General features: G+C 33.6%; 1 protein-coding gene across 2 annotated transcripts in view; it reads right to left on the bottom strand.

The window, feature by feature from the left end:
• Nucleotides 1-330: 330 nt before the first annotated feature.
• The window catches only part of LOC108976699 (lysosome membrane protein 2), an 81,300-nt gene continuing 70,767 nt past the window's right edge, over nt 331-10,863 (bottom strand). Inside the window, exons 4-9 of one of the 2 annotated variants that reach the window (XM_018945955.1) lie at nt 3,191-3,329; nt 2,922-3,125; nt 2,597-2,852; nt 2,271-2,524; nt 1,503-1,628; nt 331-1,386 (exon numbers count right to left, since the gene is read on the bottom strand). In XM_018945955.1, coding sequence (XP_018801500.1) covers nt 1,045-1,386; nt 1,503-1,628; nt 2,271-2,524; nt 2,597-2,852; nt 2,922-3,125; nt 3,191-3,329 — 1,321 coding nt within the window. In that variant the 3' untranslated portion in view covers nt 331-1,044. The remainder of the gene's footprint in view (nt 1,387-1,502; nt 1,629-2,270; nt 2,525-2,596; nt 2,853-2,921; nt 3,126-3,190; nt 3,330-10,863) is intronic. The other variant, XM_018945954.1, reaches the window with a different exon arrangement.

The following is a 10,863-nucleotide window of genomic DNA, read 5'->3' on the forward strand; positions in this document are numbered from 1 at the left end:
ATTAAAAATTTTTTGATTTTATATAAAATTACATTAAAATGGCGGCTGAAAACCAACCAATTAAATAAATAATCAAAAGATGAAAATTTGAAAAATAATAATCAAAAAAAATTCTTTTTTGTATGAAATTATATTAAATTGACAACCAGAAACCAGTATTTTAAACTATAATTTGTTGATTTCTGGTCTTAAAATACGTTTTGGTTTTGGGCAAGAACAATTTTATAAATACATATGTTTCAAAGAATAATTTTTGCAATTTCTAAAACTTTTTTCATTTTCTAAATTTTTTATAATTTTCGAAATAAATACTATTTAAAAAAAATCTGAATGAATTAATATTTATTTAATTATGTTTTTATAATTTGCTTTATCGTTTGAGTTCTATAACCAACTTCTTGTCGACTTTATTTGAAAAATCCAAATTCTATCAATTGATTTTGTTTTCGATTTGAGTGTAATTTTGTTAGAAATGAGTACATACTTACAGTTAGAAATCTAAATCTACCACTAACCCTGGAATTTCACAAATTTGTATAAGGCGATTACAAATATAGGAAGAAGAAGAAGAAAGCTAAACACCATATTATTACATACATAAATATATGTATAAATATTTAATATAACTATAAATTATAGTTTCTAGATTTTTTGTTACATTTTTTCTTCTTTACTTTTGGAGAATTAGAGCTAAAACGCACTAAAGGCCGCTGACACGCGCTCACCAACAACAAACATTTCACACAGAAAATATCCGATAAAAAAAAGTAACCCACACAAACACGTTCAAAAGTAATAACTTAGATCACATATTTATGTTTTTGTTGTTGCTCTTTGATTTTTACGCCATTTCATCACACATACACATATTTACATTGAGATAAATCATTTACACCTACTTAGCTTTAAACGAACAACTAACTAATTAAAAACTAAATTCGATACGAAATTTGCAATCACTCGTGAGATGCGTTCATCTGTCTGGCTGAATACTCAACCGCGCTCATTTTTTATTGCATATTTCTTTTGTGCTTTTTAGGAATACTATGAACTGTTTGTCATTATGGGTATCGCGTCCTCTTTGTCGTCCAGCAGGTCGCCGGGCACCGTCTTTAGCAGGGTATAACTTTCGCGATGCATGAACTTGTGCTGATGTTGCGCGATGAAGCTGCTGCCACGCCTTAGCGAGCGTCGACCCATCTCGAGTATCTCCAAGGTGGGATCGCGTGCGAACACGAAATTCTGATATGCGCGCACGAAGACGAAGACAATGGCAAGTGCGCCGCCGAATATCATCAGATACGAGGCGACCGGTATGATGATCGGTGCAAATACGGTGGCCAAGTAGATCCAACGGCGGATGGCGGGTGTTAATTCGGAGATACCCTGGAAAGTGGAGGAAAGATTATTAGTTTAAAAACAAGTGTATGATTCTAAAGTTCTTTTTTTTAATGACGTATGTATGTTTCTTCAAAGATTCTTAAAAGCTATTAAAATCTTACTTCTTCCAACCACATAACCGGGAAGATGAAATCTCGGAAATCCTTAACTGGATACACGTCTTTCGCTCGCGTCACTTTGAGATTGAGTTGGATGCGTACCTTGCCTTCCAGTGGTACACCCAATTTCTGGAAAACAGAAAAGGAGTTGAATACAATTAAAAATAAAATATGAGTTAAAAAATATTTTAAAAATTTTGTTAATCCTATGTAAGAGTCAGTGGCGGATCCACAGGGGGTTTAGGAGGTCATACTCCCCCTATAAAATGAGGGAGAAAAAAACAATTTACATTTTCAACATTAGAAATATGTTGAAAGGAAAACCTGTCAAATAAACTCTGCACCCGCAACTGGTAACAATTAATTACCGTTACGCAGGTTTCATCACCAACTTTTTTGGGATAAATGTTAAAAACTGTATTGCTTAGATTTTCGATTGTTATTTTGAATGAACACTTCGCACACACAGGGAGAAACTCACCAGTTTAGCTAATCCCTTGAATAATGACTTTTTTTTTCTGTGAAGACTCGATGGAATAGTTAGTAAATAGGAAGTTGGACATGCATTATATGGATTGTTTTTTTTTTTTTTAGGTTATGCTCTCATAAGTATCACTTCTTTTTTACAGGATTACTCGACTAAGTTGCTGGTAATCCTATCATATACTTTCCACATAATTTCCAACTTTTTTTTTGTCTACAGGTACTACTGTATTTGATTACCTTTGAACTGTTTAAAGCTGCAAAATATATTGAGCACTTAAAACTCACCGATTGTATTTTGAAGTATGTTTCATGCTCGTCTTTATTCGGCTTGAGACCTTCAACCGAATGTAACAACGACTCATTGGCTTGATAAAAATGTGGATTTGATATGTAGACAGGGGCGCCATACTGACACGGGCTTATATTCTGTAGGCCTTTTATCGGTTCATAATCATTTGAATCAAAGCATTCATTTTCCGGATTATTCGAAGAATCGCCATAACTGTTCTCGGGTAAGATATACAGATCAGCGCCAATACCTGCGTTGAAAGGAAGACAGAAAATTTAAAAACTGTTCATCGTCAATCAGATAATTCCAGCAAGATACTTACCATCTTTTTTCACACCTCTTTGGTACTGTAGAGGTATGACGCGACACAAATCCTTGTCATAAACATAAACTGTATCCGCTTTTGTTATATCACGTGGTGGAAAGAATGAGCCCTCGGAGGCGGTGATACGATTACAGGGTGGGTTATGCCAATGCGGCAGGTGATCGAGTCCATTCAGGCGGTCTATGTAGCCAAATTCTTCCATTCCTTGAAGACCAGTTTTAATTGTTGAGACTTCGGTTAGTGTACCATTGCGCTGTGGAGAGTGGGAGATTTCTTATAGTAAACATCACTTTTTAAACATTTAAATATCTCTCACACTTACCCCAAGAAGCAGTCCCATTCGCTCCATTGGGCGCATATGTTTTGGATAAAATCGATGTGCCAAGCTGACGAGCGCATCATCGTAGCCGAACACCAACTGATCGGCAGTCACGTTGATGAAAGGTTTGAACTTGGCTGCGGTCAAAACTACGGAAATCGTCTTTGACAGCAGATAACCTAATTTTGGACTGAGACTAGTAAGCGTCTGTGAGAGAGAGCGTAAGTTAACATTTGTTTTTACTTTATCTATAATGTAGTGTGGTTACTCACCAATAGAGGAATATTGGGTGTGACTATCGGTGTATTCTTGTCTATACTCAATTCGGGCACGAATTGCAGAATTTTCTTGTGCTGATATGACACTGTTTGATTGTCGTAAAAATTGATATTCACTTTCTGCATGTCTTCTCTGAAATTTAAACAGAAAACAAAATTAATATTTATTAGAGTGTGTAAAGAACTTTACGGAAGTTAAATAATTCCTGAATATTAAAAATTGTCTGGCATTAAGATGCTCTTCACAAGTAAAAAAAAAAAATCATTCACAAATTTCATTTTTATCGGAGTGTTTGTATGTCAGCAACATATTATATATTATACAGTGGTCTGATTAGACAAAATTAATTATAAGATTATATCGTTGCCATAGATAATAATTCATATCGAATTTCGTGAGGATACCTTGTCATCAGTATGTATGGCAGTTATATGCTACTTGGATTGGTTCGATCAAATCACAGTAATACATGTAAAATTTCGTGATGATATCTCATCAAATGAAAAAAGTTTTTCATACAAGTACTTTATTCTGGAAAAATAAACGATTCTTGATGAGAAAAGTGCGGGTGCAAAATTTTCACACTGTTGTCTCAAAAACTGAGAGTTAGAGTGTATTCAGAGAGACAGATAGACATGCTAAAGTAATGAAAATATTACTGTCGTTCAGACAAGTGTTTCTGAAGACCGCAATTTGGTGATTCCAAGACGTTCTCCCCACGTTCGTCCACAATCTGGCGGATTTTGAGAAAGGATTTGGGCTTGCATTCGTAAAAAATTATTCTCATTGAAGATCTGCAGCCATTGGACGAACGTAAACGTCACGAACATGTTTAATTTCCTTGGGACAACTTGAAGACGACAACGATTTTTTAAGAAAATCATCTACTATACTACGATGAGGTTAATTTTTATCCCAGTGGTGCCGTAAATAAACAAAGCTGCCGATTCTGGTGCGAAAATAATCCACAAATTATTCCTGAAAAACCATTATATTCACCTAAATTGACAGTTTGGTGTGAGTTTTGGTCTGGTGGAATCATTGTTCCGTACTTCTTTCAAGACGAAGCTGGTGATACAGTTACTATGATGGGGAGGAATGAAGAATGATAATAACCAACTTTATATGGCCACAATTAAAAGCAATTAAACTTGATAACATATGGTTCCAAAAAGACGGGGCTACGTGCCACACCGCAGGATTATTTCAAGAAATTGTGATATTGAATGACCTCTAAGAAGTGTTTATTTAACACCATTAGACTACTTCTTGTGCGGTTATTTGAAGTCATTGCTTTTTAAAAATAAACTAGAGTCTCTTCAAGCTTTCAAAGTCAATATTGAACGTATTATTAATGACATACGACTTAATTTATTAGAAAAAGTACTCGAAAATTGAGTTCATCGAATTTGTTCCTGCTAAAGAAGTCGTTGAGGCCATTTGAACGATGTTCTGTTCAGAAAATTGTATTGTCCTGTTTTTTTTTTTTTGTTTTTTTTGAAATCATATCACTTTTATTGGGAGTATTCAGGGATTATTTATACCCCTTCAATAGCACGAAGAGAGAAAAAGAGGATATTGAAACATGATGTATACTGTATGTTGAGAAAATATTGTTGACAGATTGATTAACTGTCCATAGTATGTATATCTTGAGATATATTTTACAAACATCATTACATATTACAAAAGAGCTATCGTAAGACTCTACATTGTGAAGAAAATAAAGGGAGATTTCTCTCCTTAAAATAAATTTCGAAATGGAAGAGCTGAAAAAACTACAATTCTCAGTAGTATCTATCTCTATTTTTACTTTACCCATTCTTATCTTTTTTTTACTTTCTTAAACTAGTCAAAGTGGCATACCAGATCAGATGATATACAAAGCCGACTGCACATCTTGTATATGTTTAGTCGACTGGCTTCTTCGATGTATAGACTTAGTTTCCCTATTTTCCGGCATTTCGTAGCACATAGAAGATTTAGGCACACTTCGTTTGGTTAATATCACCACACGACCCACTATCCCTACACCTGCCGAACTCAAATTATCGAAATATTCCACTACACGTCCTATAAGCATTATGTGTGCTGAACTTTCGCATAGCACCAAAGTCAAGGTAATTCGCAGCTAGCTAATCACAGGTCTCAACACGTGCACATGCAGCCTCAAAGCTTTCCTAATGCGATTCCTCAACACCACTAACCCAGCTATTAGGAGGCGCTCATCGCTCACAAACATTGAGTTGAATGTCAAGTTCAACGCCAAACAAAAGTCACAGCAATGAAGAGCGCACCCTACGCGGTGCTGTCAGTAAACCTCCATCCTAAAGGTGCGGTTCGGTGCGGAAATGCCCATTATTATTTACAATAGTTGTGCTCTTCAAAGATCGGCTGAGTTCCGTTGTGGTTGTAGGTCTTTCGAATTTATGTCTATTGTCATTTCGATTTTTGTCATTGTTTTTATTTCTGTTGTTGCCTGTGTGACATACTACTTCACAGACGCGCACACTCCGTGCTGGTGTAAATTAAATCTAATCACGCATTTCTACATTTAAATATTTATTATTGTTTACAATCGCCTATTGTCAGCGCCGTCAATGTTTTTGTGCATTTGTCTGAGGAACTGTCTCGCTATTTACCTAACAGTCATTTATTTATCATTTTGCTTTTTTTGACATTGTGGCGCTGTCATTTTTTTGCGGTTTTACCGGTTTTTTTTTTAATTTTTTACTTTTCAGACGTTTCAAGTGCGGCTTCGCATTTCATTCATCATTTCGGCACAACCTCTAAGTACCTAAGTATCTACTTATGGATTTAAGCATGTTTCACAGCCGCTAATAGAGTCGCCTCTTTTTTGCCGACAAAAGTAAGAAATGACGTGCGGTTTAATATTTTTAGCGTCGACTGTAAACGATTTTATGGGTTTAGTTTTAATGTCCCGAAATAAGTAGCGGTTATGTCTGTGAAGGTTTGTAATTATGGCGCACTTACGCAGGGAGGGACAACTGAGTTTGTGAAACATTAATCGGTCCTCCTTTGTTTTGGTGCGAAAGTTTATTAGCATCCAATTTGGTGTATTGCAAATGAGATTTACAATGATATTAGTTACTAAATCATGGCCTGATTCATTGATAGCAATTTTATTATGTATTGACAATGGAAGTAGTGAGTTAACAAAAGCAGAAGAACCTAACGAAAACTGATCTCGGTAGAAATACATTATTTTGAAACTATAGCTCTCGAAAGCCATGCTTGCTACCAGAAAAGTGATGCCGCTAAGAGCAATATTCGACATATTTATATTAGATTGACCGATTAAAGTCAAGTTCTTGTATAAAAGATTTTTAGTTTAATGAGGAATCTTAAGAAAAATTTGGAATATAATAACACTTAAAGTATTGGTACAATCTCCAAACAATATAGCATAAGCTACAATTGAAACCGACCGTCTGTTTATTTCCTTATATTATTCAAAAATAAAACTCTATAGGGTCTATAGCTTCGGTATAGCCGAAGTTAACGGGTTTTCTTTATTTTACCGTTTAACGCAACGGCTGCTAATGTGAACGAATGAGAATTCGGAACTTTAACATGTCCCATTATCATTTATGTAGGAATAAGTATTAGTTAAACTTAAAAAGTTCAGCTATTATAATATGATGGTCCTCGGTATGGCTCTGAGGAATGTGATTGGATTTCTGCTATTAAGGATATAAAATTAGGATTTAAAAAAAATTGTCGCGTTTTTCATATTTCAAAAGCATGGTTCAATTTGGTTCCATAGGAAATATGTGACCGAATTTAAAGCCAGAAACGCAATGAATACCGTCGATCAACTACAGTATTCACGAGATTTGGCTCCGAGATTTGGCATAAAAATTGCTGAAGACCATTCCAAAAAGTACTTATGAAAAGTGTGTCGACGACTGTAAAGGGTGTTAGCATAAGTGTATAACATCTTTTACTGTCTTTTACTTACTTTGAAGGCGACAATATCAATATTGATGAATAATAAAATATTTTGCGTTTTATTTACAATGAATATCGGGCACTTTTTTGGTCACAATGTATTACCATGTATATTGTATGCTGTTTCAGAAACGCATACTAGTAGAGGCGATTTGTTTCATTGATAAATTCTCAACTCAATTAATATTCCAGTAACTTTTTAAGAAAACAATTTTAGACCTACGACAACTTAGGTTAAGTATAAAACCGATTAAATGAAGAGCCACGAGAGCTTTAAGTTAATAAATATTAACTTATTAATTAAGACTATAACAATCGCATATTCCTTTGCGTACGGAACTCTACCCTAAAGGAAAATTGGTATTCAAGATATCTATATTGTGAGCTAATTAATGAAGGAGTTTCATTGTTAAGTAGAACAACAAATATTTAATGCTTAATATAAAATACTATTGAAGTATTAAAATAACAAATACACTGCTATTTTCTCGAAAGAAATATTTAATATGCCAATTCAATTATTGATAGTTTGGATTCAGCAAAAACTTTCAATTACCTCTTTCCAATATTTTCGTGTAAGTGAATAAAAAGCATATATGAAATGTTTATAATGGAGAACATTGTATACTATAACATATGTATTTGGTCAGCAGTACTGCTTTTGCAATTCAGCGCTTTATTTTTAAGCTGAATAGCAAATAGCTCTAGATACTGAGTTATTCAGCTATCATTTCTTAAGCTGAATAAGCGCCGAAAGTAAACACACTTGAAAATATTTTGGTGGAATTTTGCTCTTTATTTTTAATTCTGAAATTCCATATTTGAATTTTCTTTGTTTTGGTTTTCAAATATTGCAAAATTGACTCAATTAAACATTTCTTAAGTTTAGCCGAAAAAGTGCCAGACATTTCCTTTAGGGTATGATCTTATTCATGAGAATATCAATTTAATGCTATTTATTGTACATAAGTATGAAACATTTATATGTGTTTATAGGCATATCTACGCCAGTTTGAGATTTGTTGTTGACACCGAGGTTATCAGTTTATTCCAGATTTTACTAATCAATTTTGAACTTCGCGCGTGCTACTTCCACACTGACTTAGGCTTTGCAAGAGCTTAATAATAAACACATATACTCGTGTTAGCTCTCAATTAGATAACAATTTTATTAAAAATTTTTTTTTTATAATAAATTAATAGAAAACTCTACAAATCTGTTCGCGTTTTAAAATAGTTCAGACTACAACAAATATTTAATGTTTGCTTCAAACAATTTGATCGAGCTGATATGTTTCACTTAAATGACATAGCAATTATTAAACAAATAAATTAGCATTATAATATAAAAAAGGCTGCTTATACTCAATTTATTTTATTGCTGACAATTTTCTTATTTTTATCTTTATTCCTTTGTAATTAAACTTTGCTTTTGAGCAAAGCATTAGCCGAACTATCGTATAAAATAACTACAACAATGTATATTGCCAACTGTCTTTAATAAAGGTATATTTTCCATCCAACCACGCTAAGCATGGAAATTGATCACGTTCCGCCACGCTGGACCTCAGGCAATTAAAATATTTGAAACACGCGCGTGTTCATATTTATATTGTTCTCCAGGTTTCTTTGAGACAAATATTGTTGTGAATACAAAGTGTTAGAAGTGAGTTATATCCGTAAACAGATCATTATTTAATAAATCGTTTAATTATAATACTTTAATTATTTAATAATAACAGATCTGGAATAAAAAAAAGATAGACAGGCAAAAAAACGCCAACTACTGAGTTAATTTAAGATTACTTAAGTAACTGGGTTGGACAACGGAAGTCTAAATTTTAAAGTGCGGCTTAAGTGCTGTCAATCAATCGAATTAATTGAGTATTGTAACTGTCATAATTGATCGGAAGAATCTATGAACTTTAGTTCTAAGGAACAATTATTCACAGTGAATATTTAACTAAGACTGAGGTAGTCTAGATTAACAGTATTTTATTAAAATATGAAGTCTAGAATGGCATTCAAGTTTATGGGTTATGAACGGTTATTTGACAAGTTAAACATATTTATTGTCCCCTAAAATGCAAAACAACGTAACATCACTTCATAAGTTTACAGGCGAAAGTAAAACGATCTAATAGAAACCACTCAATGTAAAACAAAATTTCAGTTATTTCTGATAGATTTTAAAATTTTTTTGATGATATGCTGTTTTGCATTTTAGGTGACGATCGTTCTAAACAGGCAGCAGTCATAGGCTGCTTATAAGTTTATGTTTAAAAAAATATAGCGATATTTTGGCTTTGACCTTAGTAATCTCAAAAATACTTTACTTTACACTGACTATGAATGAAAAATGCAATTTTATAAGATGTTTCAATGTTTGTCAAAATTACATCATTATATACCCTAGAATAAATAAACCGATCGAGTTGCTATTCTGATGTATATAAAGAGTTTTAAGGATCTTCTCACATATGTTCGCAAGGCATAATACACTTAAGGTCGCGGTGCAATCCTCATCTATTTATCTTATCTGTCAACATGAGTGAACACGACTGAATATATTTTTTATGATCTCATGGTGCACAATAATCAAATAATTCTTTGGTCGTGAAGAACTAGATGTCATAAGGAGTGCTTTCTTCTTAAAAAATATAACAGGTTATATTAAGTTCGTCATCAAGTTTGTAAGATCCAGAAGGAAACATTGGAGACCCCCACATATGTATATTAATAAAATTGATAAGTGTGACGAGCTGAGCCGATTGAGCTATGTTGGTTGATCTGTATTTACGATCGATCGGAATGTCCTTTTCTCCCCAAGAATCTACTCAATGGTCGGAACTGTCCATATCGAATCATAGTCGCTGGACATCTACCGGAGTCAAAACATATTATAATGTTATACATAGGGCTTATTATAGTCTAGTATAGTGAATTCTTCTATCGTAAAACTAAACTAGTTAGTTTTAGAAATGGCCAATAAAACCTGCAGTGTATTAATCGCAAGACAAGTTTGGAATTTCCGCGAGTTTTGAACCCTGCAAAACTTTAACATGACTTCATTTTGATAGCTGGTTCGACCGCTATTTAGGATTTCTATAACTGTAAAGAATACCCTATGTATGATATACTATACATATTATATATTTTGGATATAGTTAAACTTGATTTGAATTTGGTGATTATTAATTCCATTGAAGTTTCTTTCACAATATTGTAAATAATAAAAATTTTATAAAGCCACACTTGTGAGATTCTAACGATTAACAGTTTTTTTTTTAGAATATTTGAATTTCCAGTAAACAACCTAAACTTTTCATTGAGCTATTAATAAAATTCCGTTCTCCCGGATTATGGTGCTAATCATACTAGAGAGAGAGAGATATATTATTCCATAACTACTTTAGGCACTGCCACTGCTTTGATTAAGATGTAGAGTAATTAGAGTTTATGATTGATTAGTGACTTTACTTGTTTGGTGGAAAACTACTCTAGATAATGACGTATTAAACGGAAGTAGTAGCAAACATTCCCTGCATAGGGTTGTGCGCTGGGTTTGGGACCCGCCACGTAAAAAAACCACCCCAATGAAAACGCAACAACAGCCTCGGATGAGAGACCCCACTTTTGATGACGACTATGGCAAACGAAATAAGGACTACGAATTGAGGGCATGCACCTGGAA

Source organism: Bactrocera latifrons, unplaced genomic scaffold (genome assembly GCF_001853355.1).
Source record: "Bactrocera latifrons isolate USDA-ARS-PBARC rearing strain unplaced genomic scaffold, ASM185335v1 scaffold_8, whole genome shotgun sequence".
Lineage (NCBI taxonomy): Eukaryota > Metazoa > Arthropoda > Insecta > Diptera > Tephritidae > Bactrocera > Bactrocera latifrons.